Genomic DNA, 27962 nt, shown 5'->3' with positions numbered 1-27962 from the left:
ATTTTGCTGTAAGCTATTTGGTTATTTAAGAAATATTTTGTTTGTTTGGTCATTGTCTTGTCTCTAAATATTTTTTAGTTAGTGGGGTTTTAAATAAAAACTGGGGTTTTAAATAAAAACTATATGAATCTATTGTCACATATTAATTTGACTATTTCTTAGATACTCATATTATTGTGTTTAGATGCAAGACTTTACAGTTACCTTAAAAAAAATCGAATGAAAATCTAGCAAGTAAAAGTCAAAAACATATATACATTGACAAAAAAAGAAGAAAAGAAAACTCTAAACCCTGTGAAAAGAATACAAGAGTGATACTAAAATTGAACAAAAAATTGTTTAAACTTAAACAGATACTACAATAAAATGTCTTTTTTTTAACATCTACCTGACTCATAGAATATTTATCAAAAACAAAACTTTAATCAAAATTCAAGGAAAAACGTCACAACAAATTTTATCTGGAACTTGGCAAATGTTTTTTTCCCCCCAACAATTTCAGGGAGAATAATCCAGCGATTAGCTTGGAAAATCCCCCCTTTGCCATGTGTTCTGAAGTTTTTCTATTGTTTACAAAGCATAAAATTCTTATCTACTAGAATATTATATATGGTAGATATAAGTCTAATTTAAGTAATAAAACCTTTTACCAGTATATACCGAATACTGATATTGTTGACTGGAACTGTTTTCCTAAATAGCCGCTACTATAATAATGGTTTCTTAGCCTTAAAATTCTGTTTCGGCCCTGACTTTCAACTCTTCTATTTGCTGGATCAGACTGGTAGTGCTCCCCTGTAACGAGCTGATGATTGAGGGGTTTGACTGCAAGGTATAATCCTCGTTGAAGTCACATGAATCAATACTGGTAATAGAGCATGCTCTACTGCTGAGACCACCCCAAGAGTATTCGGAGCCCATGTCCGAATACTGGTCCTGCATTACTGCTTTATATTCTTGAATAGCCTCGTGTAATGTCCACAACTGATATAACAATGTGACATCCAATTTTCTTAATCCAGCCTGCAAAAAGAAAAAAATCAGGAAATTGTTTACTTCTAATATTGTTAATGTTATAAAGAGACAGCTTTTCTGATCATAACATTTTATCAACAGAGCGTTTTAGAATTTTGGGTTTTATAAAACAGTAATCATTATCAAATTTGAGGCAAATATTGTGACATTCAAAGGTCAAAATAGTTGGCGGCTAATTTTGTTTTGTTTTAAACTGGTATTCTGCAACATTAGCTTGCTTTACCAATGTGTAACAGTTTTTGTATTGAGTCCACATGGCCGTGACATTTTACAGGTGTTCATTGACAGTACATCATAATAATTTAGAGAAATTTATGTTATCATAGAAATTTGTGCGAGTATTTCCCGATCCAGAGACACCAGATTAGACTGGTTTGACCATATTCATTCTATTAAAAGTTAATTAGTTATCACTGACTTCATGTTGATACGATGACATCATAACATGTCCAACGGAGAAATTGTTTACAAAACAAATTCAAAATAAAAGCTCTAATTGCATACATTTTTGACTGAGACAAGTCACAAAATATATATATATTTTAGACTTATGACTTTTTGAAGAACTGAAAGATGTTCTCTGATTTTAACCATTTAAATTGATTCAAACCAGCAACAGTGCTGCCGATCTATTTCCTGTGCCTAAAGTAAAAATGACAGTTGTGCATTTTGCGATAAAACAATTATTTTAATATTGTTCTATACCATTTAAAGTATCAAAATATTAATACTCATTATCTTTTAAATTGCCTATTTAACTGTGAAACATCAATTACGCTGACTGTATGCGGACTAGAGTCGGCCATGACATTTAGGAGCTTCATGAGACCTCGTATGACGTCATTGGCGGGAACCAATTAGAGTAGAGTCATGTACAATATTTAGAAAATCATTGTTTACATTATTTCAATATTTATAATTCAAGATAACGCTTTTATTTAGTTTTTCTTAAATTTTTTAGTCCCAAATATCATTATATTGAATCTAAAAGTCAGTAAATCACCTTTTTCAATATCTTTTTAAAAAAGTAATTTATAAAAAAGTTGGAAGCACATGGGTTCTGTTTTCTTAACTGTCTGCGCAAATTTACCCTTAAAGGCCAATCTCATAATCACATGGTCAAACATTTTGGCAATATGGCAGCCAAGTGCTGAATTTTTTACCTGTCGGAAACTATAAGGTAGTTTATCTTTGTAATAAGATTTTAATGTGTCCATCCTTGGCTTATCAACTGATTATACATAGTTTTATCAAGGTATGCTTCACTTAATTCATGGCATCAGGGCTCATCCTGGGGGGAAATTTTAGGGAGAAGTGACTTCCTCGCGAAAATTAGGGAGAATGGAAACAACCCAATGTGTATGCATTAACATGCATGGCTATACATCCTTTAATTATAACATAAACACAATTAACATCACATATAATATTCCTCAAGTTTATTAATTAATAGTAGATTAATTAATAGTAGTATTAATTAATAGTAGATTAATTAATAGTAGATCTGGCAATGGCATCTAAATGTTTTGAGCTGCAAATATGAATAAAAAAGTTTATTTTTGATATCTATTGATCAGCTATTTATAAGCTTTCTCTAAATATGTGTTTATATCTTTTCATGTAGATTTGTTGATGATAATGTGTAAGAAATAGATATGATGATAAAATCAATTTTATATTTTTCACTTTCCTCACTGAGGTCACATTGGATAATGATTAATAATATCTGTTCTATGAGTATTCTGTTTTGGTGACAGAAATTTCTTTCAGATTCCTGAATGTTGTAATGTCAAATTTATATGCATATAATTATGCTTATAAAACAATTTTCAAACATCAAATAATATGTAAAATATGTACTGCAAACATTTGTGCACATTATATTTGATTACTAAAATTGCATACATTCATTTCTTATTGAAAAATTTGACTGAGAAATTGTAGAAAATTAATTTCTAATTACCTCCCTTTATTTTCATGAAATGTTAAATTCGGTAATATCTTTATAAATAATGCTTTTTAAAATTTACAATATTGATAAATCTTAATCTGAGCGTCATATTTACGACATTAAAACAAATATATATATTGAAACAAAAAGAACACTTCTTTCCTGACAAATACTGTTGTTATATACGTTACATGATATAGGTTACATGATATACGACCGATATGTAGTTTCGCCAGGATGTCGTGCCCATGTGCGTAAACTGTGTCAAATTTGGCATTTCTACAAAGAGAACAATGCCAAACACCCCCACCGCTACAACATACCAATCGCAAGATTTTTGCAAATTGGCTTTCTTAAATTTTCGCGTAGGTGTAACTATCATTCAGAATCAGTAACTTTCTTAAGTTGCTCGGTTTCGGCATTTCGCCTTGTAGCCATGACATGAGCGACATAACAATTTTACAGTAAAAATTGATGTTAACAGACTGAAATCATTCAAAACTATTATTAAGTTTTTAATCCTGTGGCTCAACATTAATGACATTGATTATTTTTAATTGACTAACAGTTTTGTGATAGCCGTGAAAAATCCATTGCACATCGCCTTTACTCGGGTTAAAAACCCACCATCAAAGTGCATCGTGTATATCAATTAGGGAAGATTGCACGTGTTTAGATAATCGGGGAAAAACAATCTATAATTACCGCCAAATCCCGTATTAAACTCGCAAAACTATCACGCAATTATACCGTTTCGGGCCGATGCTCTCATTATTTACTGTTTAGAGTAGGCGGTCTATCGCTTTGCTTACAGGTAGAAGGGTAGTATAAAGCGACGCTCTGATTGGATAATGATAATTAGCGGTCGTCATATGGGCGGATACAATCTCTGCTCTTTACATCGCTAAGTAATTACTATTTGGGAATTAAGATTTTATCGGCGATGTTGACTTCTCTTTGATCAATCGGGAGAGCGAAATTGGAATATACACGGCGAAGTTATCGCCTGAATCGCCCTTCCGGATGAGCCCTGGGCATGTTCAATGAATGAATACAAGCGTGTCAGATTCCTGGCACTATTATTGGTGAACTTTCGCTTCAGTGTTCACTTCATGATTCCTGGCACGATTATTGGTGGACTTTCCGTACGGGTCTGTCTTCAGCGTTCACGTCATGTCATAGTATATAAACGGGTATGCTGAAGACCTTAAGCTAACACCTTTCATGATATTAATTATGCTAATCTCACAAAAAATTACCATTTCATTTTTCAGCCTCCGTAATGCAGTATTTAATTTAGAAAATGGCGTGTCATCAAAATTAGGGGACACTGAGTCCTCAAGTACGTTGTCATCGTCATCTGTTTCGGCTATATCTTTACGTGTTCCCGTATTTTCATTCTGATTTTTATCTAATATGTTGAGGCAATGGCTAGTTCCCTCACGTATTTCACCCAGACTGGTCTCAGAGACGGTCCTTTCGACCTTAATCAAGCCGTCAAAACATTGAGGCAAAGGAGGTAGACCGTTTATTTCAGACATTTCTGTTAAAAATAAATGTCAGATGTTAAAAAACGTATTTAAATTCATTTTCTAAAACTTTGAAAACTTTTGTCAGCCATAATGATTCAAGCGTTTGAGCGTTCTTTGACCCTGATCATGAAGTCGCGAGTTTCCGGAAACTACGGAACTTACCGAATGTACCTTAGCAACGCAACGTAAACAGACAAAATGGCGAGCACGCAAGACGATGGAGATAAACCAAAAAGTAAACGGTTATTTGTTAACCAAGTAGACCAGTTTCAAGGGAAAAATTTATCCAAGGTAATGCATCGTCAATGTGATATTTCATTTTTCAAAAAAATTGAAATTAACAATTAAACGTAAGAAATTATTTCTAACTTTCGGTTTTGTCATTGCATTTCGCGACATTGTTTTTCTGATCTAAGTGTAGACCTGGGCTTACATGTCATAATAGTATACTAATATGCATTATGCAAACAAAAGGGCTATGAAATAATTCATTATGAAATTCTTTATGATGCTTTTTCAGTGTTTAATCTGCCAGACTAGTTTTATGTGGGTCATTTGTGACCCTCTGTATAAAAAATATTTGAAATTATAAAGGGTCAAATTTAATAAAAAAGTAAAAACTACAGAAGTCAATCTCAAAGTCAGAACTGTTGGATTTCACATAAACTTCAATATTAACTTCAATTTCTCACTTTTTGCGGTTGCAAACAAAAAAATTCTAAGGAAGAACCAAAGCTTATTTGCATTAAAACATTTAACCTGTCAGACTAGTGTTTATTGCAGAAACTCAGATATTTTCATTATTAAAGCCAATAATCCTTCGCAGTGTGTTTGCCATTGTGAGAAAAGCGTCTGCATGCACGCTTGTTTACCCAGACTGAACATGTCTAACAGTTAAAAGTCGGACAGAAATTGTGCCGATAATGACAAAGAATCAGTTAGCAATTTATACATACATGCAGTTACCGGAAATAAATAAATTTTGTATACTCAAATAATAATTGCCAATTTAAACAGGATGGTGCAAATAATAGGAGAAATAACTTAATGAAAAGAAATCCAATTACGGTAGATTATGACTGCATCATAGAAAACAAGCTTTGCAAATTTCAATGTCTCATTCATGAAATTATTGCGTCAAAAATGCAAGAAATGCAGAGTAGCGGAAACACTTCATTTCCATATATCAATCTATTTTACATTGCAGTATTTATCCCGTTGTGTTGTTGGGGCTTCCCTTGAAGAGCCTGAGGAAGAAGATGATGCCAAGTCTACAGACAGTTTCATCCCTCCTCCAAAAGAAGGATGCTATGAAATTGTTGGAACAACCAAAGAAAAGGGACCAAATGTACAGAAACCAGATTATGTGAAAGAACTTGTTAATGTAAGTATTTCCTTTAGCTATGTTAATTGAATGATATATTAATATATTCAGACAAAAATCTTTTGAGACAAAATTGTTTATTTAGTTATTGTTTTGTTGTTATTATTAAGTTGTTAAAGTGTAGCATGATAATTAGTATTTAAAAATTTAAATTATAATTTAATGATATTATCACAATAGTACTATAATGATAAAAAAAAATGTTGTATGCTTACACATTGACTTTATTCTTGTTACAGTTTGACAACAAAGATCAGCTGTATGAGTTCCTTGTTGAATGTGATGTTATTGTTTATGATATCACAGAGGACCCTGACCAGATTGATGAGGCTGTTTGGGCTGTGTCAGGTAAAAATATTTTAATGACCGTTCTTTTCATAATACTCTTCTGAAATATATGTAAGATTTTATTGGGCTGTTTTGCTTTGATTTTTTTATTCATTAGATTAAGCAAATTATAGAAAGTACCAGGTGTATTATTTGAATTAAACATATTTATATTCAAGTGTCTTGTTACTTTAGTTCAAGAAAATAAAATAAAGAAACAATACAAAAATATATGTATGTTATATAAATGTTATATTTTTTTTCAAAATGTTGAAAGATTTTTAGCTCGACTTTTCTATGAAAAGGGGAGCTATCCTACTCGCCCCGGCGTCGGCGTCGGCGTCACACCTTGGTTAAGTTTTTCGTACCACCCCACTTTATTTCAGAAGTATTACAAGTATGGCTTTGAAACTTACCATACTTGTTCACCATCATAACCTCCATCTACAGACAAGAGTACATAAACTCTGTCAAGGTTTTTGACAGAATTATGGCCCTTTTTTGACTTAGAAAGTGTATTGAGCTTGGTTAAGTTTTTTGTACCACCTCACTTTATTTCAAAACCATTGGAGGTATTGCTTTGAAACTGACCATACTTGTTTACCATCACGACCTTCATCAACAGACAAGAGGACATAACTCTGTCAAGGTTTTTGACAGAATTATGCCCCTTTTTGACTTAGAAAATACATTGAATATGGGTAAAATCCACTTATTGCCTTAACCCTTTGAGATATTGCTTTGAAACTTTTAATGCTATTTCACATCATTACCCCCATCTGTACGCAAGAGAAGGTAACTCTGTCAAGGATTTGTTTTAAAAATTAAGGCCTTTTATCGACTTAGAATCTTGGTTAAGTTTTTAGTACCAGTCCACTTTTTGACTGAACTGTTTGAGATATTAATTTGAAAGTTGGAATACTTGTTTACAATCATGATTCCCAAACATGTCCAGGAGAAGGTAATTCTGTCAAAGATTTTATTTGAATTATGGCCCTTAACTGTCAATGTTTTGTATTATAGGCAAGCAATAAAAAACTTAAAAAATCTAAAAAAATTCATTCCTATCCACTTGTTCACTTTACCATAAATTATGTCATATAAACATTGCTGTAATATTCAAGGGTATCAAACAACTAGTTCACTTTAAAAATACAGAGATTCTTGTATTGCCTTTTACTGCAAAAACTTTTTTTATTGGCAAGCAATAAAAAAGTCGAGCGCGCTGTCTTACGGACAGCTCTTGTTATTGTTGGATGTAGATTGCTATATCATAGGATTAATATCTAATTTACAGTTATCTTCTACTTTCAGAACTTCATTCTGATCTGGAAAAAATTGAGAAGCCCAAAATGTTTATCCTCATATCCTCTGTGATGACATGGGCCAAAAGCAAGCCATTGGACCCTGTAAGTTGATAAACTAATCTATAATCCAAAAATCAACAATGAAAAATGAGATATTCGCTTATAGGTCACCAATCTTTATAGCACTACGATATAAGTATACCACTTTACATAATCAACTTAATTCTTTAAATTTAAGTCATTCACAGAAAATGCTTTAGTAATACTGAAAGTATTGAACTTTTAGCGGTTGTGGTAAATGCTTATGTTTGTTTTATGAAGTAATGCAGACACAATGAGAAGATAGAATAAATTGTAAGAGTAGATCATGTTAACCGATAAAGTAATGCAGTACATTGAATAATAAGCATATTTTTACGATAGGATGATCCAGAAATCCCATTCACTGAGGATGATTACAGAAGAAGAAAACCACATCCTAATTTCAAGGAACACATCAGTGCTGAGAAAACAGTTATTAAGCTGGGAAAGACTGTAAGTATCAGGCATATCCTAGAGATTAAGTATTTTAAAGGCTTAGACTTGCTATTTTCTATTGGCTTAGGTTGATCAATTTTTTTGTTAAATTTAATTTTTAATTAAAAGATCGATCAGTTAAATGTAATATGGGTTCCTATTTTCCACCTCATTATTTCATCTGGCTTTGTAATGTACTGGTAAATCAACGAAATGAAATTTAGACTTAATGAATCTCATTTATTGACTACTGTTTTAAGGGATCCTATCCATAATCATGGAGAAGAATTTTTTGCCAACTGTGTTACTTCCTGTCACAGTTCTGGTTATTTGAAGTGCCTAGAATCAGCGTAACCCTGATATTGTTTAAAATTCATATTTAATAACAGTCTTGTAACTTGATAAGGGGAGATTGAATAATCAATATTGAACTGATTAAATTATACTAGGATGGGAGTAGTGCCTCTTCTACACCTGTTGAAGATTATATAGTAAGCTGTATATTGTATCACATACTTAGCATGTTTATATAATGCACGTACAGGAGGAAAACTATCTATATGTTTATAATGATATATTGTAAACTTGTTGTATATATTTTATAATTATACAACACACATGAGTGATATGCACATTTTATTCAATATTGATGAGATGTATTGTTTATTTCAAGTATGCAACTGCCCTAGCCTGTGATATAAAGCATGTATAATTTTTTTGTTTTGAAAATGAGACACTCACACACTTATGTAACTGTAACCTTGTCATGTATATTCAATTTTTATGCATGGGTAATGTAAATCATCTTCATTATCATCAATATAATGAATGATTCCATCTGTAGATTCATTTATCTTTCTGCATTGTACATGTGCTATGTTAGATGTGCCAACAGAAATAAACAAATGTTTATGATGATTTATGGATCTATTTTTTACCCTTAAAAGTAATACAAATGATAACTTAACAATCAAGTGAAAAGTGAGATGAAAATGGTGATTTAGATATTTTTTAATCACATGTATAATATATGTAACTTAAATATTATAATTTCAGAACAAAAGCAAGCTGGTAACTTATGTGGTAGCATCTGGTCTCACATATGGTGCTGAGGAGCAGATTTTCCATTATCTCTTCAAGGTAACATCATTATTTAGAGTGTAACATGCAAATTATTACAGACTAGAGTGTAAAATTTATTAATTGCAGGTTTATGTCAACAGTAAAGGGCTGTCCTGCATATTTGACCATGTAGTCTGATCGGAATAAATACTGTATGTGACTTAAGTCTGAAGTCCACAATGCTTGGACAAAAGTTGAAATGTTACTCAAAATTATCAGAGAAAGAAATAACAAAATTGATTAATCAGATTTTATAAAATTTAATAGTGTAAATACATGTAATTCAATAGGTAGAATGTGAATTTTTTACTATATATACATTTGATGATGACATTTAACACATTTTAACACAAGAATCTTTTATTTATAAACTTACCATCCATTTTTTGCAATTTGATTTTCAGTCTGCCTGGCACAATGCCCCAGAGCTCCTGTGCTTTGGAAATGGACAGAATGTTGTACCCACAATCCACATTAAAGATCTAGCTGCGTAAGTGATATTCTTTTTGTATATACATGTAAAGCAAAGTTGAACATTTATAATATTTTAAATTGAACTTGATATTTCTAAGGATTTTTATGCAGTGTTTTTGACTTACAGTTTGTAACATTTGTACCATTATATATAATGTGTTTCAAAGTTTATGATATATACATATTTACAATAAACAGAGTGATCCAGAATATTGCTGACAGTCGACCCAAGGTGCGGTATCTCATTGCTAAAGATGACTCAAACAGTACCCTAGAAGAAATTGTCAAGGTAACAGTTTTACCATACTTACCATACATTATACATAGATCCTCTACAAACTGTAATACTCATTCTTCCAAAATTGAGGATAAATATATAAACTCATATGAAAAGCTTTTTTGAGAGAAATGAAATGAAGTACTTATTCATGTTAAATCTTAGAGCATGATCGTCTGTAATGTGTTTGATGTTTTGTAAATAAATAATACAATCTTTTGTTCCATCATCTTTTCATTTTTCTGCTTTACAATTTTTATGGGTACAAAAAAATGATTAATTGCAGTTGTTATATATCTTTTGACTTGTTTTGTAGAGTGTTAGTGGAAGCCTGGGCACAGACAAAGTGAAGAATATTACCAAAGAAGAAGCACTTTTGAATAAGGAAATTGAGGTATTGACAAAAATTTAATATTAGTAAACAGCAGAGAAATTAAAAAAAAAAATTGAGAGAAAGAGAAAAACACACAAAAATATCAACAAAACATAATTATCTTAATTTTGAAACAGCAGACCAAGTGGTTTGATTTTTGTTTTGCACCTGTGAAGCAAGCTTTACATAAAGTACTGTTAACGTGAGTAGTTTCCTTTAAATGGTGAACCAGCTTGTGTTGCATTACAATTTTGTCTAATGAAATGAAACAACATACAAAGTGATATTGTTGTCATAAAGAATTTTCTTATTTGTCGTCAAAATAGCATAGGAAAATGATAATTTTTCATTATAATGAACATTTCAGCAAAATGATTTTGACATGTTACTGGTTAACCTACGTATGGATGCAGTGAATGTCAAAGAAAACATGAGAATCAGTTGGGTGTCAGAGGCTGGTATGGTGGAGAATATACAAGCTATTATCAAAGAATACAAAGATACCAGGAACCTACATGTAAGTACAATGTATTTCATATTTCTATATTTTATTCAAATTGTATTAAGTTGCCATGCTCATTGTGTAATATCCTTGATTAGTTAAAACCCGTTGATGAATATCATTGGGTCAGTTTACACTGTAATAAGCATAAAACTGTATAAAAATATGCTCTTTTTTATGTCTGAAGTTTCAGTTCACTTTAATATATGTTAACTGTGCCATAAGTCTGGTTTTGCTAAGTAAAAATCCAACTTATATATACAATACTAAAACAAGCAATATTAACGACTTTGACTATAATTATACAGATGGCTTAAAATATAATTTACCTATGAGTTGAAGCCAGTGACTCAAACTTACAATGAAATTTTATACATGTATCAAACACATTATGATCTCTTCCCAGGCCAAGTTCTATAACTTGGGATTTCTTCTATGTTAAAATTACCCCCTCTTTCATATTAAAAAATATAGAAATTCTATCTGTCCCTTCAGTATTGGAGTGACAAATGGCATTAAAACTACATTGTTATAGAATACATCATATTTTGTTTATTTATTTCAGCCATTGAGAGTGTGTGTATTGGGACCACCAGCCAGTGGAAAGTCAACAGTTGTGAAACAGTTGTGTGAGCATTACAAATTACATCACATCAAGATTAAAGACGTCATTGATCAGGCTATAGATGACTTGGTATGATTATATACTAAATTTGTTGTAAAGATAATATTTACTCAGATACTAGAATATCTAGTTTCATTGATAACAGAGTTGAAGTTAACATCATTGTCCATTTGAATGTACAGCGTAATAAACTTCATGAATGGAATTTTCAGCATTTTGTATGAAGAATCTTTTTTTTATACCTCTCCCCAATTTCCAAAACAGTAATGACTTAAACATGAAGTAATATATAATACCAATACAGATTTTAGATCATTGTGTTAAGTTGTTTCTATAATAATGAATGCAGTTATCTTATGTACAGTTATATGTCTTCCTTCAGACAACCACATCTCGTCGTGCTGATTCTGAAGATCAGGAAGAAGATGAAGGAAAAGCCCAAGATGCTCAAGAACTTCTCGACTCAATCAATGAGGGCAAGGAAAATAACAATGGACGTATAGAGGATACATATGTCCTCAAATTTTTCAGAGACAAACTTTTATCAATGCCGTGTCAGAACCAAGGGTTTATCCTGGATGGTTTTCCAAAGACTATGGAACAAGCAAAAGAGCTCTTTGCATGTAAGATTCTTATGAATATTCTACTGTTCAATGTATTTATGACTTGCTAAAGAATTCTTTTCGTTCATATTCACAATTGAACAAAAACATTGTGTACCATAACTTTGATTCTTTTACCAGTAATTGAATTTGCAGTTATGTTTGTTAAAATGTAGGTTAAAAATTAATACTAGTAGTTTTGATTTACTACCAAACAAAGTATATATTCTAACAAGAATGTACCAATAGGCATATTATAATAAAATGTTGAGGGAAGTTTACGGAAGTTATTGCTTTAAACATTTCTTTACATTATGTTATCAAGCTTGTGTAGTATAGTCTTATGTTTTTTTCATATCTCTTTATCTTGTTATTTGATATCAGATTATGTTTTGATATTAACTTATTTTTTTGATATCGCACTTTGACTTTGATATGACATTTCTATTTTTATATCATGCTTTTATTTATGTTACAGCTGAGGATGATGAGGAGCCTGAGGAGTCAGCCAAGCCAACTAACTATAACCGTCTTATAATGCCTGACCACGTCATCAGTCTTAAAGCTAATGATGAATTTCTGAAACATCGTGTGATGAACCTTCCCGAGAGTGAGGTGGTCAACACTCATAACACGGAGGAGGGTCTTGTGAGGAGACTCGAGGCTTACAGGAACGCTAATACAGAGGAAGAAACTGTCCTTAATTATTTTGATGAGTTGGAGATACATCCTGAAGATATTGGTATATATTGATTTTAATGATTTTATATATTACAAATATTGATAAGAAAACATTTAGTTTTCAGATGTTTCATATAAGTATGGTACATAGTTACCATTCAAGCCCTCACACTTGTTTGAGTTAGCAAAATTCTTTATACAATGGCATACAGAAAATTGAATTTCATTTTAAGCTGGTGGACAAATCTCTTAATTAGAAGAGATATTGAGAAAATTATGTTTGCTTTACCAATAACAGTAATATATATTGTTATCAAAATCATCTTCTTCAGTACTTTCTAAATGTGAATGACAAAAATGTTAAGCTTAATCATTTTGATAATCTATAAGACAGCGGGGCTGTATGCATTTTGAATAAATGTTTATAATTTTGTGTTTTATTTCAGATGTTGTGAAAGATAGCTCCCATATGATGAAGGATACAGTAGAAAAAATAAAGAAAATCATTGGAAAAGCCAGAAATTATGGTAAGAAGTTAATCATATTTGCAAGTGCTGTGTCTTATAGGAAACCAAAAATTGATTCATATTTACATGTCACTCCTTATAAAAACAAGTTTGATAAGCAACGTGGCGTTGTTGCTGTCATATTTAAGCTAGAAATCTGTTTTTAATGTTAATTCTCATCATGGAATACCTGTAATTTTAGGCCAAAATATAAAGATAAATGATTTTTTTTAACCCATGCAAATCACTATACAAATCTAGGAAGCTAAACAATATGATAATTCTTCAAGGCTTATTCTTTCATGAACAAAATCTTTGTTTACCAACTTTGAAAAATGAGTTGTTCTTTCCTTGGGGCTTCTTGGAATATCTTGACACCTCCAAGACATTGATCTGTGTTTAGAAATACTTGAGTGGTACTTCAGGTCTCTGTCAGTAATTTTTTGGAAGTTGTTTATAATCAGACCTCCACCTTCAATACAATCACATACTGAAGCTTAATGATTCTTTGTTGATGCCAGTTCATTTTTGAAATATCAAGGCACAGAGGTTGTCTTTCTTTGTCAGTATTTCACTTCTTAAGAAGTGTAATCTTCAAACCAAGCACATATTCTTTCAAAAGGTGGTTGAAGAGGCATATTTCATCCAAAAAGGATTCGTAAATCATTAAAACTAAAATATTTCTGTCTTCCAGGACCTACACCTGAGGAGCTTGAACAAATGAAGAAACTGGAAGAAGAAGAAAGACAAAAGAAAGAAGCTGAGCAAAAACAAGAGAAAGAGAGAAAAGAATTAGAAGAAGCACAAGAGAGAAAGAAGAGACAAGAAGAATGGGTAAATAATTTGTTGAGTTTTGTATCACTTTAAATAAGAATATTGTTATTATTTTTTTTCTGGCTATTTAAGTCTTAATTAAAAATTAGGGTCATATGTGTGCTAAATGAAGTATTTCACCACTGGCAGCAGTGAAATACTTCATTTAGCACACATATGACCCTACTTTTATGTAATTTTATTCAAATAAATTGAAATATCATTAACAGAAACTCAAAGAGATAACCTCAAATTATCTTTTTAATGTCCTCACCAATGATGTTTTGTTGTTGTTTACATTTAATCCCACTATTTTTACAGACACAAAGATTGAATGAAGTAAAACGTGAGGAGTATGAACTGCTGGAGGCCCAGTCAATACCATTGAGGAATTATCTCATGAAACATGTGATGCCTACCCTCACCCAGGGCCTCATTGAATGTTGTAAAACCAGACCAGATGACGCCATTGATTTCCTAGTAAGTTCATAGTACTAGTAAAACCTGTATTATTTGTAAACAACCAAATAAAGCTAGCCCAATCAGACATTTTATTGTGAGCTACTCAATTTTAATCATTTTCTCTTAGAGATACATGTAATAGCAAGTACAGTTTTAACAAACTCCACTGAGGTCAAAAAGCCTAAAAACATAAAATTTTAATTTCTTGCATAGAGCAAGTGTTTCACTTAATATGGAAGAATATGCATTCGTTTACAAAGAAAAATATTCAGAGTAAAATTAAAAATCTTTTTTTTTTGCACGATTTTTTAGTCAAGTTTGAGTGAAAAGCAACATTTTTCATTTCTTGGTCATTTTGCACAATTAAAGTGATTATTCTTGGAAAACTGATCGAGGGGATAATTTGAAAATTTGCACACAAGTTATTAATCCAGACCTACATCAAATACTGTTAAAGTTTCGAAAAAAAAATTCCTGTCTTTTCATGTCAAAAAACTTAGGTGGAGTCCCTTTAATAAATAAATGTATCTTCATCTTCCTGTCAGAGAGTTTATATAATTTCATTCTAACATGATTATCCATCTTTTCCTTAATTGAACTTGAAAAGGGGTTCAAAAATGAATGTTTAAAATTACTTTGTCAGAAAAGCCTTTTGACAAGCTAGTATGATTTCAAGGTTATTTTTACACTTTTAAAAAATGTTATTTCTTATTTATGTCTTTTATACACATGTCGATATATATTTCTGTATCTATTTTTTCAGGCTGAGTATTTGTTCCAACAAAATCCACAAGTAGACTAGAGATCAACTTTTGGCATATTATAGAAAAAAATATGACATTTTATTCATTGATAATGTTGGGAAAACTGTGTTTATAAAGCAAAATCAACTACTGTTCAATATTGTATGTGAACTACTATTTGTATGAAAAGTCTGTGATAAAAATTGTGCACTGTTATTTTATTTTTTGAACATTTATTTATTCATAGATTTTGTTAGAGCTTACATGATTATTCTGTTTTGACAAAGTCTTGTTGTGTATGGTGTATTTTACAGCAGTACCTGGACATTCCGTTTAATAAACACTTTTATATGGTGTATGCATTTTTAAGTTCTCTTCTATTCTGTAATTTCATTGATAAAGATTATAACTTTATGCTCTAGAATGTTACCTATTCATTGTACATGTATCTATAAAAAATTTAAAATAGCATTTTGCAATAAAAGTTTATGAAAATTTTGAATCCTTGCATTTTACTTGTTTCCTTTCGATTTGTATTTGTACTTGAAATGACCTTTTACTTGTAAAGATTTTGGTTTTAGTGCCAGCAAAAACTTCTGTCAAATCCCAACAAACGTTTACTTTGAACTTTACTTACCAGTATTTGTTCTTTCTACAAGTCATTTTAAACTTGCCCACTTAAATCACCTTTTAAACAGTACATGTAGTTTGGCAATGGCAAAAGACCTGATGTCTGTTGCAAAATTATGCACAGAAGACATGTACAACATTGAGGATCAAAACTCACAAATCTATGGCACAAAAGCATTGTACTTTCCTATTTTGTCTATCTTGTTAGTTTTAAATAGATTTAAAGTCACACCAACACTGTAAAGTTGTGCTTTGATGGTGGAGGAAGACCACAGGTGCCCCTTTCTGCATTATTTCAGGCAGAAGAAGGCATTTGAGTAAAAACCATCAACCTTCCTTAAGCAAGCTGTATTTCCTCCTCATGTAAAAGAAGCCAAAGTCCCTGACAGGATTCAAACCCGGCACAGTGTTGAGGGGCAAGTGATATTTGAAATCAGCAACACAACCACTTAGCCACAAAGGCAGCTTACTTGGCTAAAAACTTTGGCCTCAATGACAGCTCATTTGTATAGAAACTGAAAAGACATCTATAAATTTTTAATATTTTTGGAGATATATTTTAGTGTCCATCTTATTTGTCATCCAATGAAAATGCTGTATTTCCTAAAAATGTTGTGCGTTAATTTTCATAGAAGAACAAAGTTGATACTATATGAAATTCTGTTCAAAGAAGCCTTCTATTTTTCATAGTGCTTCATAAAACCGCGTTCTTTAAAATAGTTATGATGTAATAAAGTGAATATTAATGAGGCCAAATAAACCTTGACACAAAGTATGTTAGTTAATTCATCCGCAGCTGTTCTACAGAAATTAGAAACATTCTATTGTTGCTATCACTCCCGTCGAAGTTTCTTATTTCTGTAGAACAGCAGTTAGTGTACATATACCCAGTTTATATGATATGTGTACATTTTGTTACATTAATTTTTTAGAATTCCTCAAATTAAATGAAGAAAACAGCATAAATGATTGTAATTTATGTGGCTTCTATTGCCTCTGTTAGAATCACACTTTAAATTTTTAAGTCATTTTTCGGATAAAATTGTTCAAGAAATACTCATAATCAAATATACAACAGAAGGAGAAAATCTGAGATTTAACAGAAATGCCCAAATATTTGTGGCCCTAGTTTGAAAGGATAACAAAATAACTGCCAACATTAACAGAACTGGGTCAATCATTTAACATTAAAAGAATTGGGTCAATCTTTTTGCCCATTAAATTGACATTTTAAGTTAATAATTGTCAGTAGGGTTTCACTTCACAACACAATATAATTGCTTTTTGGCACATGAAAAGGAATAATGGAATATATAAACATGTTCCTGCTCAGCTAAAAGTATAAGTTCATTCTTCAGTGCTTGTTGGGATAAAGTAATACTGTGGATATGATGTAGTGCCTTGCCAGTTTCATTGGTGAAGGTATGCTTCAGGGGCCCTTCATTGCACAAGTAAGCAGATGAAAATAATTTAAAGCACATTTTAAGGTAGCTCTGTCTTACCATATTTGTACAAACTTCACATCTGCTGACAATATCGGAAACACATCTGTTTTCAGCAACAATTCATATCAGTATTATTGCAAGACATACATAATTTTTTTAACGTAATAAATATTATTTAAATAACTTAAATATGCATGATTCTTCAAATCATATTCTAACATGCTTCACACTATTCCCCTGTCAAACAGATAGGGTAATGAGGTGCATTATTAAACTGTAATTTCACAGCATAAAAACAACAAATGCTATATAATGTCGGATATGACGTCAATAAACCAAATGACTTCTACTACGCTAAATGTAGTTCAACATATTTTTATCAATTATCTTTTTTATTTGCATGTAAGAAATGGAAATAGATACTAATTTTTCTTACATAATAGTATTATAATGCAGGGTTTTTTTGTTCAAATGCTTTGTAATTAAACATTCAGGTGATCAGGCATATATCTGCCTTCATAATTATATTCCTCTGCAATTGAGCTCCTATTATAATGCACTCAAAATTGATATATATTTCCTAAGCAAACCATGACTAGTAGAAATAGAACAGTGAATCAGTCAACTCTGTTACTCCACATATATATACGGTGACTAACTAAAAACAAAAGCAAGATTATCTTTGTTCTTCATACTTTAATAATAAAAGATGTGATTTGTTTTATGAATGAACTTTTTTACATATGAAACAGCATAGTAAACTCCTGAACACATTCTTAACTTGTGAAAACACAAACATATATATTTACATATCACAACAAGAGCTGTCGGTAGGACAGCATGCTCGACTATTCTTAGTGCTTGATAGTAAAAAAAATGCCTGATACAGTTACCTCCTCCTGTTTACAGGTTGGGGTCATGATGGTGAACAAGCGTGCAAAGTTTCAAAGCCATATGTCAATGGACTTTGAAAATATTTGAACTATTACAAAAACTTTAACGTAAATTCTAAGTCGAAAAAGGGGCATAATTCTGTCAAAATGCTTGATAGAGTTACCTCCTCCTGTTTACAGGTTGGGGTCATGATGTTGAACAAGCGTGCAAAGTTTCAAAGCCATATGTCAATGGACTTTGAAAATATTTGAACTATTACAAAAAACTTTAACGTAAATTCTAAGTCGAAAAAGGGGCATAATTCTGTCAAAATGCTTAATAGAGTTACCTCCTGCTGTCTACAGGTTGGGGTCATGATGTTGAACAAGTGTGCAAAGTTTCAAAGCCATATGTCTATGGACTTTGAAAATATTTGAACTATTACAAAAACTTTAACGTAGATTCTAAGTCGAAAAAGGGGCATAATTCTGTCAAAATGCTTGATAGAGTTACCTCCTCCTGTCTACAGGTTGGGGTCATGATGGTCAACAAGTGTGCAAAGTTTCAAAGCCATATGTCAATGGACTTTGAAAATATTTGAACTATTACAAAAACTTTAACGTAAATTCTAAGTCGAAAAAGGGGCATAATTCTGTCAAAAATACTTGATAGAGTTACCTCCTCCTGTCTACAGGTTGGGGTCATGATGGTGAACAAGTGTGCAAAGTTTCAAAGCCATATGTCAATGGACTTTGAAAATATTTGAACTATTACAAAAACTTTAACGTAAATTCTAAGTCGAAAAAGGGGCATAATTCTGTCAAAATGCTTGATAGAGTTACCTCCTCCTGTCTACAGGTTGGGGTCATGATGGTGAACAAGTGTGCAAAGTTTCAAAGCCATATGTCAATGGACTTTGAAAATATTTGAACTATTACAAAAACTTTAACGTAAATTCTAAGTCGAAAAAGGGGCATAATTCTGTCAAAATGCTTGATAGAGTTACCTCCTCCTGTCTACAGGTTGGGGTCATGATGGTGAACAAGTGTGCAAAGTTTCAAAGCCACATGTCAATGGACTTTGAAAATATTTGAACTATTACAAAAACTTTAACATAAGTGGTTACGCCGACGCCGACGCTCGGGTGACTGCAATAGCTCTACTTATTCTTATCGAATAGTCGAGCTAAAAATCATGTCACAACAATGTAAGTTGGAGTAAAATTACATAATGAAGCTGTTACAGCAAGTGCCAAGATTGATTAATATGCAATAATTTTATTAAATCAGTTTTATCTGAATGGGAAAAAAGAATATCTTGAAAATGTGAAATTTTCATGTACTAAAAAATACACCATCCATTCTAAACAAGCAGATGAATCAAAGATATAATGCCTCAATACAGTTAAACCTTTTACATGACAAGACCAACAGTTTTAACATCTCTTATTGTTGATAACTAGTATTCCATAAAACCCTTCTGTATTAGGTAATACAATACAAATTTACAGTGCCAGTCATATTCTTGCACATGTATATTTATGCACATATATTTGCAACAGATTTATAAATAAATCTTAATGCCACATTTTTTTAAGCTTTGGATTTCACAGAAAATCAGTAAACACAGTTCAAACTAGCATTCCATTACATAGATACTGCCAGAAAGAATCTGACTTTCAAAGTTTCTTCATTATTCAGATCAATTTTCAACCTCTTCCAAGGTCTTAACTCTCAAGGGTAATATTCACTCTCTATTTTGTTAATTTGGCAACAGTCCAATAAATAACAGCAGTGTTATCCAATAGTTTTGAGTTTTGTAACAATACATATACGTAACATTTGATCAAAAGATGTGCACACAGCAAGGCCTTCCTTATCAGGACTCCAATCAAATGAGCTGATTGGTTGCGTAGAGAGAACTGTATTCTGAATAAGTGATACAGTTCCTGGGACGCCAATTTCTATCTCATCACCGTCTTTCGCTACTCTGTTTACTGGGTAATTGCTGAAAAAACACAATTTATATTATTTCATATTATTTTACATTACAGCTCCTTAAGCTTAGTATATTTTTGAAACTATTTGTAGCTTTTAATACTGGGCAGAATTTTTGTGGTTTGAAAATCAAGATAATCTAATCCCAACTTTTTCTGTGGTCAAAAAATCTGAAATAAATCTACTAATTTCACAAAAAATGCAGTGAAATCAATGGTTTATCCTAAACCTACTCAGTTTGCATTGTATATTACCATGCTCTGCTTTGATAGTTTTAGGGATGTAACCTCCTGAATTTCTTAAAATAGAACTATCCAACTACAATCTGTGGTACTGTCCATTACAAATTTTAGGGATATCAAGATGAAAATCTGAAGTTGGTCACCTTGGTTAGGTGCACAGCAGTGCACAATGTCCTAGCTCTATAATGATGATACCCTGTTTCTATTTTTTAGAAGGAAAACCAAAAAACATATATATTTATATGCATTATATATATGTGAGGTACTTACTATTTCCATAAATTGACCGTCCCATTGCCTCCACATGTCATAAAAATATCTCTATTCTGAGGTAAATGTTTTACTGCCCAAACTGTTGACTTGTGGGCCTATTCAATAAATGAAAAAAATTAAACATATTTGAAAATTGCAGACCTGTGTGTGAGTATCTGGCTCTAGTAAATATATTTGAATTGGAAAATTTTGACTTCTTATAACTGTTTGATATCATGAACATGGCAAATGAAACTCAAACGTGTGACAGGTACTGAGAAATACAATTTTTTTCAATACATATATATTTTGATGTTGTTTGATATTTTTGTACTTCAGTTGTAAAAAACTACATATACATATCAATAATTTTCCTAACAATTCATGCTAAAATCAAATTTCTTTAATCAAATTCTTCATTTTCATCTTTTGCTATAAAAACAATAAGAAATGTAATAAAACATATCAAGTCACCTTTTCAGTAACAGAGGCAAAACCTTTTGTGGGATGCTGAGTCCTAGTATCATAAACATGAAACTTAGATTCTAGCGTAGTTGCCACCAGTTTGTTCATGTTAATATCTTTTCTGTCAAACTCCACATCACAAACCTGTTAAACATATACCATTAAACATATCACGTTTTGTAGAGATATGAAATGTAATGGTTTTATGGTGATAAGAAATAAATAAATGCCGAAACCATTAATTAAAAAAGCCAAAAAAATATGAGCTCCGTAAATGTCTTAAATGAGTTTCAAATAATAAGATGATTTTTCAATGATAATGATGATATGGAAAATAACAAATTTGTCAGGAATCTAAAGTGACCACTTTAACTCATTGAGTGATTTAACTTCAGATTAAAAATAAGTCATATTATCATTATTTTTCATCATTTTTTTCTAATTCTTTATAATACAAGCCTAATAATATTTCAGTACATTGTTTATATTATACTCACCCCATTTTTGACATTAGTTTCCCATCTAAGTGACATGGTTTTTAGATCAAACAGTTTTATATCCCCATTATCGTATCCTGCACATACACATCTTTCATGAGGTGTGTAGGCATTGCCTGTAAACAAAATAAAAAACATTTTATTCAAAATTCAAAATATGTTTACTAAGATAGAAGTATTGTATCTATTGTTCTGTTGTTGAAACAGAACAAGAGAACTTATTATGAAATTCAGGTATTTTCATATGTAAAAAAGTGTGGATCTGATGTATTTTTTATTTTTGTCAGCATGTAAATAATTACATACCAAGGCTGTCAATATGATGTAACAACTATTGAGACTTTTTAAGTATGTTATTCAAAATAATGGTTACTTTTTTGTTTTAACTTTTGTTTTAATGATTCAACCTTAGCACTGAACTATTGAAGAAATAAAACTATTGATTCGGTAGAGGCCTTTGTTACTTACCAAAAGCTACTGTCCAACAATCCCTCTTTGCCTCACCCTCCCCTGGCTCCATTGTAGCTACTGGGTCATTTTTCTGTCTTGGATCCCACACCTTCACACTACCTGTAACAATAACACATACATATAACTTAACATTCTATGACTAGATATTAAACTAACTACTTAAGTTCACCCTGACACATAGTATATTTTTGTCTTGGTAAGATTTGGTCAATTTTTCTAATTTTTAAACAAAATGGATTTAAGATTGCAAACAGGACAAGGTGTGTACATTTTTTGGCAAACCCTTTAGTAAATTGGCTTTAATGTGTAGCATAAAATTACAAACACAGATGCATTTGAAGGTCCTTTTAAATGTTCCTACATATATCAATTTCACAAAAATATGTGTCTTTATATAAATTTAGTTGTTTATGTTTCTCTCTATCTTTAATCATTCCCATCCCACTCTAAATACCTATAAATGGACTTGCCCATCTTTTATCCTGAATAAAGGCATTCATCATCTTAAGGAAAGGCTATCATCTTATTGAAAGGTTAAAAGCATATTCTACAGTAACATATAGACACATAGCAGATTGAAAACCACATAATAGAATTTCTCTTTATTTTGCATAATGTAAGAATATAATAAATATATTCTAAGCAGCATATGAATAGAATTATACGGTTTTCATGCCTATATGTTTATATGTAACTCCTTTAACATGCATATAACTGAAAACACCTTCTTTGAAATAATTTTTAGTCTTACATTTATTTCACACAATATTTCGAACAATTGTGAGTATTTTATTTTGGTTACATAGTGTAAACTGTCTCCAATATTAATTGAATGTTGGTGTATAGTACTTTCTGAGATTATACAAATGACAGCAACTATACAAGAAATGGGGCACTGAGTGAATGACACTGCCTTGATAGATAACTATAGCATACACCTTAAATGCTCTCTTCAATTCTCACTTATGAGGAAAAACTTGAAATGATTTTTAAGTTTTCGGTATAAAGCACTCAGTTATTAGCTTCGAAACTTGGTGCCTTTCAATCATAATGAAACTATATGTGAACTTGCCCATGCCCAAATTACAACACCAGCTCCAACAGTAGTTTAGTATTACCGGAAAAACAAAATTGAGCCGCGTCACGACAAAAGCAACTTAATGGGTTTGCGACCAGCCTGGATCCAGACCAGCCTGTGCATCCGTGGATGCGCAGTCTGATCAGGATCCATGCTATTTGCTATCAGTTTCTCTACTTGTAATAGAGTTGGTAAGCGAACAGCATGGATCCTGATCAAACTGTGTGGACGCGCAGGCTGGTCTGGATCCATGCTGGTCGCAAACGCATTATGTTGGTTTTGTCGTGACGCGGCTCAGATAGTACATACCATCTCTGCTTCCTGTTACAATTTCTGGGGCTCCTTCTCCAATACCAAGACCCCCTACACCATCTATACAGTTGATTATTTCACTGTGACCCTTTACTGAATATACTGGAGCTTCTAGTGCCTCTAAATTCCTAAAATAAAGAAACATTATGATATAATGCAGCATCATTTGTTACTTCTATATTAATCCTTTATCAATGAACAAAGTATTTAATGAAACATAAATACCAATAAAACTTATTTAAATCATTAATTGTTTTATCAATGAAGATGACTTTCTCTTTAATCTTAAAGTAACATTATGCTCATTTTTGCATTGTCGAGTTGTGTTTAATTGACAATATAATTTAAAGTTATAATGGTGTTTGATATTGGGTAAAATATAAATCTGCATAAAATATAAAAAGACTGCCCAACTCCTTTTATAAATTGAACCTTATAGGTATGTTGTGATGGATATTTATAGAAATTTCATTGAACCACCAAGATATCTAGTGTTAATGCAAAGTAAACTATAAAATCAAAAGGAATTATGACAACACATAAACTAATTTTGACTTTCACATGTTCACTCACTATATACTTTTGGATAGGCACTTTGTCACTTTAAGTTAACACATAGCTTTTTACAATATATGTACCATTACATGTAACTATATTTCACAAAAGTCTGTAAAGGAAATAGCAATGAACAGTGTTTTATATCTTTGGAAATATTAATTATGCATTTTTGATATCAGTGTACTGGTTCATATTCTTTCAAAGGTAAAAAAAGTTTTATAGCATATATTCTGCATTCATTTCTTTCATGATAATAAGATTTAATAAGTTTAAAGTTTAATAAATAATAAACATATAATATATCTTATGCTTTCAAATAAAATCCATTTTAGGTGAAACCAAAGCTACTGATATATTTAGTATAGATGCCAATACCATTTTATCTAATTGATCAACAACAGCAAAAACGCCGCAATATAAAAAGCAAATCAAAAAGTAAGTTCTTTTTAAATTATCATTCAGTCAATGAAATTCAAATGACTGACAAAACATGTTTTTTGTTGTATGAAGCTTTTTAAGCTTTTTCAGTTGATACATAAATAACAAAATATTTTTTTTTTTGTTTCACACATACCATATTGCCATTTTTCCATCAAAGTCACCAGTTGCAAGATACCTTTGTTGAAGACTTGATGCACCAAATGTTCCACATTTAAATGCTTTTGATTTTTCTGCCTGAAATAGTATAAAAATCATACAATTCACCAATTCTGAAATCTGGCTAAATGTTAATTTCCAGTTTTCTCTGTACATTCCAGACGTTAGATCTGGGGCATTCCCCTAAATGGTACATTTTTTGGCGGCGCACATAAATGACACTTAAAATTTCACTGATAGGTATAGAAATCTATAATTTTTTTCAATTGTTTACATTTGATTTCCTTAAAATATACAAGTGTAGTCTACAGCCGGGCAAGTCAAAGCCAGTGACTGCTTTGACTTCTTGAATAAAAAGTAACTTTTACATATACATTTCGCAAAATCAACACATCAAAAATAATGTTAAAACAACTGTGATTAGAGATTAACAAAAATGGCGGATTGGATTTTCAAAACTCGGATGGAGTGACAACCCTTTGCTTCGCTACATCAAATCACTGTGAGGAGATCTTCAGAAATATTCGGAACATTCCGATGATAGGTTGATCACCACCAATTTATTTGTTTCTGTTTACGTAAAAAATACTACATTTATTCATTTACAAAGAGCAAGAAAGTTCTGGTTTACATGTATACTTAGCATGTTATGCTTGATATTAAATCAAGAGCTTTCTGCGCCATGGCATATAGCCTCATACATGTGAACTTTAGGCGGGAGACTCCCACTTTTTTCAGCCATATTTTCAAAGATTTGTCTTAAAATAAGGGGTATTTTCACAAATTAAAAAAATCTCCCTATTTTTGATGTCAGAACTTCCTTCTTCATTCTTTGTTTATTGCAAATTCTTAAATCTCCCTCTTTTTGAAGAAAAATCTCCCACTTGATCATTGAAAAAAGTTCACATGTATGTAGCCTACATTGTACATGGCAATCTAACCTTTACCTACCTTCTCCTTCTTCTGAGCATTTAAGCCAAGATGGCTTGTAAGCTCCTCCTATACAGTATTATCAAGTTAACTTCAGTAAATGTCACTTGTATAAGGTATCACCTAATTTCATATTAATGCTTTTAATGAATCAGAATGATGGAATGTGCACTTACAAAATTAAGACAAAAATAAAGTATGAATATGTATACCTCTTTGACTAAATTAAGACTTCCATGTGAAAGATCATATATTTGTAAGGCACCAGATCCACGAGCATAATTTCCTAATGCCACAAATTTTGTACTGCATGGAATCCACTTTGAGTCAAAGATTGTGTAATTTAAGGAGTGTTGTACATGGAGAATAATTTGTGGCTTATCCATATTTGTGTGTTCAATGAAACTACAAACTCTGAAGTGTTAACTGGTCGAAATACTTCAATATTCTAGAAAAATCGCTTCCCTAACTACAACAAGCTTTGACACGATTTCGAGACGTTTCGGCCCCAAGACGTATCGGCCCCAAACTACCCAAGACGTTTCGGCCCCGGACGTTTCGGCCCTTTACCAAATCGGCCCCAGAATATGTACTGTATTTTAAACCGATATATTTATAGCATTTCAATGATTAAATGAATCAATTAATATATATATTTAATCATTTTGTATAAAAACTAGATAATAATAGTAGTAGGGGAAATGTAATCAATACAAACAGAACAGAACATAAACTTTATTTGAAAAAATATAATACACAAACAAACAATTATTTACAACATATATAGTTATATTTTATTTGAAAGATTAAGAAGCAAGACACAAAACAACACATGAGAGAGCCATTAAATTATCATCAACAACTATTGAACGGTGACGAGTTTGATGGGTACGAAAATACAAGTACAGAACGTACAGTTAAACAATTTTACTTGCAACGAAACAAATGTAATTAGACACTGTTTTTTATAAATAACTTTTTTGCAATTTTACAATTAAACAACTTTACTTGATCTATCATTATCTAATAGCAATAATAATTAAAAATATTATCATGAGATTATAGCAAACAGTTTTTTTCATATCTTTTGAAGTTTTCTCTGATATTACTTACCGCCAATTAGCATAAAGCTATAAACAGTTAATTAGTTACACCTTGAAAAAAGTACGTATAGTTTAATTAAGATCAAAAGATAATGTTTTCTAAGTAATAATTGTAATTAACATTCTTAATCCAGAAGTTTTAGTGGTTAGTTTTATAAATTATACAATACAATACAATAATAGTTTATTCAACATTAAACATTTTACATTGTTTTTAGCATACAGAGTATAATATACAAAGAGAACATGGTTTACAGAAGAGTACATGATTATCAATTATGATTAATACTTAATTGATAATATTTTACTTTTGATACAAGAAAAAAGACTGATCATTTAAATATAAACTACAAGAAAAAGACTGGTCATTTAAATATAAATTGAATCAGCTACACAAGGTTTCTGTTTATACCTCCCGCGCGTAAAATGAGATTCTCGTGCGCGTGTAAATACTTAAAATACTTCTATCTAGTAGTAAACCAACTAAATACGGGAAAAAATCGTGAGTTAAACTAATTATAGATTGAACATGCTGTATGAACTTTTATTTACGCGTCGCGACTTAGATTCGCATAGTATATAAATTTAGCTACATTATAAATAGTTTTAAATTAAGTAACCTGCCTTTATTGTTTGTTACACCTTTAAAAACATTAACGTACATCTAAATGGTTCAAGAGATCAAAAGATAATAAATAATTATTTAAAGAATTAAAGTGTCAAAATTGTTTAATTGTATTTTGTTAATCAACAAGCAATATACTATAGTGGGGCCGAAACGTCTCGCGGAAAAGGGCCGAAACGTCCAGGGGCCGATTTTTCGACTGGGGCCGATTTGGTTTGGGGCCGAAACGTCCTGTTTCCTTTGACACATCTGAACCGGAAGTAAACACCGGTTGGGTTTTCAGATGAAACGCAACTTTTCATTGGTCAACCATATTTGTAAAGCTCAATTTCATTGGATATTATTTTACGACGATGCCATTTCATAAAAATAGTAAATAAAGACAAAAAGTTACTGATATTCGTCTAATTTAATGTTGTCACGGTGTTGAAAGATGATTTCATGTTGCAATATGTTAATTTAAATTGTTTGCATCTTAGGCACAGACTGATACTTGTCGAGATTTACTGTATTATTCTTTTTTCTGTAGTTTCACCTATTTTCACGATCACTTGTAAAGAAATGTTTCCTTTGGTTGAAATAAGGAAGTGGCTGGCCGTGCGGACCCGTACGGCTAGCCAAAAGTTCTAGTCGTACGTGAGTCACGTACGACTAG

General features: G+C 31.4%; 3 protein-coding genes across 3 annotated transcripts; 1 reads left to right on the top strand and 2 right to left on the bottom strand.

Annotated features, from left to right (window-relative positions):
- Positions 1–49: 49 nt before the first annotated feature.
- LOC132738322 (protein FAM89A-like) lies at positions 50–4678 on the bottom strand. Its single transcript, XM_060725805.1, has 2 exons — positions 4246–4678; positions 50–1023 (listed from the first exon to the last, which is right to left on the bottom strand). The coding sequence occupies exons 1-2, from the start codon at positions 4525–4527 to the stop codon at positions 730–732; spliced, it is 576 nt and encodes a 191-aa protein (XP_060581788.1). The 5' UTR covers positions 4528–4678; the 3' UTR covers positions 50–729.
- On the top strand, positions 4651–15730 carry LOC132738321 (adenylate kinase 7-like). The gene is made up of 17 exons (XM_060725804.1): positions 4651–4809; positions 5726–5902; positions 6142–6250; positions 7544–7638; positions 7960–8070; positions 9109–9192; positions 9579–9664; positions 9847–9937; positions 10242–10319; positions 10666–10815; positions 11366–11494; positions 11808–12048; positions 12506–12769; positions 13155–13235; positions 13909–14048; positions 14349–14507; positions 15253–15730. Exons 1-17 carry the CDS (start codon positions 4717–4719, stop codon positions 15289–15291), a joined length of 2127 nt encoding a protein of 708 aa, XP_060581787.1. The 5' UTR covers positions 4651–4716; the 3' UTR covers positions 15292–15730.
- Positions 15731–17983: 2253 nt separating this feature from the next.
- LOC132738320 (dynein axonemal assembly factor 10-like) lies at positions 17984–26064 on the bottom strand. Its single transcript, XM_060725803.1, has 8 exons — positions 25792–26064; positions 24627–24727; positions 23492–23622; positions 22102–22203; positions 21634–21749; positions 21146–21280; positions 20690–20787; positions 17984–20187 (listed from the first exon to the last, which is right to left on the bottom strand). Exons 1-8 carry the CDS (start codon positions 25963–25965, stop codon positions 19977–19979), a joined length of 1068 nt encoding a protein of 355 aa, XP_060581786.1. The 5' UTR covers positions 25966–26064; the 3' UTR covers positions 17984–19976.
- Between the last annotated feature and the right edge of the window lie 1898 nt (positions 26065–27962).

Source organism: Ruditapes philippinarum, unplaced genomic scaffold, assembly GCF_026571515.1.
Source record: "Ruditapes philippinarum isolate M1 unplaced genomic scaffold, ASM2657151v2 ctg195_1_1_1_1, whole genome shotgun sequence".
NCBI lineage: Eukaryota > Metazoa > Mollusca > Bivalvia > Venerida > Veneridae > Ruditapes > Ruditapes philippinarum.
The sequence above is the reverse complement of the archived record's forward strand: the minus strand, read 5'-3'. Positions and strand labels throughout refer to the sequence as shown.

Bases quoted from the DNA above. Each gene is read 5' to 3' on its own strand.
- LOC132738322 (XM_060725805.1), bottom strand. From the start codon at position 4,527: ATGTCTGAAATAAACGGTCTACCTCCTTTGCCTCAATGTTTTGACGGC. The intron at 1,024-4,245 runs GTAATTTTTTGT...TTCTTTTTGCAG, and splicing joins GGAGGCTGAAAAATGAAATG to GCTGGATTAAGAAAATTGGA.
- LOC132738320 (XM_060725803.1), bottom strand. From the start codon at position 25,965: ATGGATAAGCCACAAATTATTCTCCATGTACAACACTCCTTAAATTAC. The intron at 22,204-23,491 runs GTATGTACTATC...TTATTGTTACAG, and splicing joins TGTAACAGGAAGCAGAGATG to GTAGTGTGAAGGTGTGGGAT. The intron at 20,188-20,689 runs GTAAGTACCTCA...GTGTTTTTTCAG, and splicing joins ACGGTCAATTTATGGAAATA to CAATTACCCAGTAAACAGAG.
- LOC132738321 (XM_060725804.1), top strand. From the start codon at position 4,717: ATGGCGAGCACGCAAGACGATGGAGATAAACCAAAAAGTAAACGGTTA. The intron at 9,938-10,241 runs GTAACAGTTTTA...CTTGTTTTGTAG, and splicing joins CCCTAGAAGAAATTGTCAAG to AGTGTTAGTGGAAGCCTGGG. The intron at 10,816-11,365 runs GTAAGTACAATG...TATTTATTTCAG, and splicing joins AAGATACCAGGAACCTACAT to CCATTGAGAGTGTGTGTATT.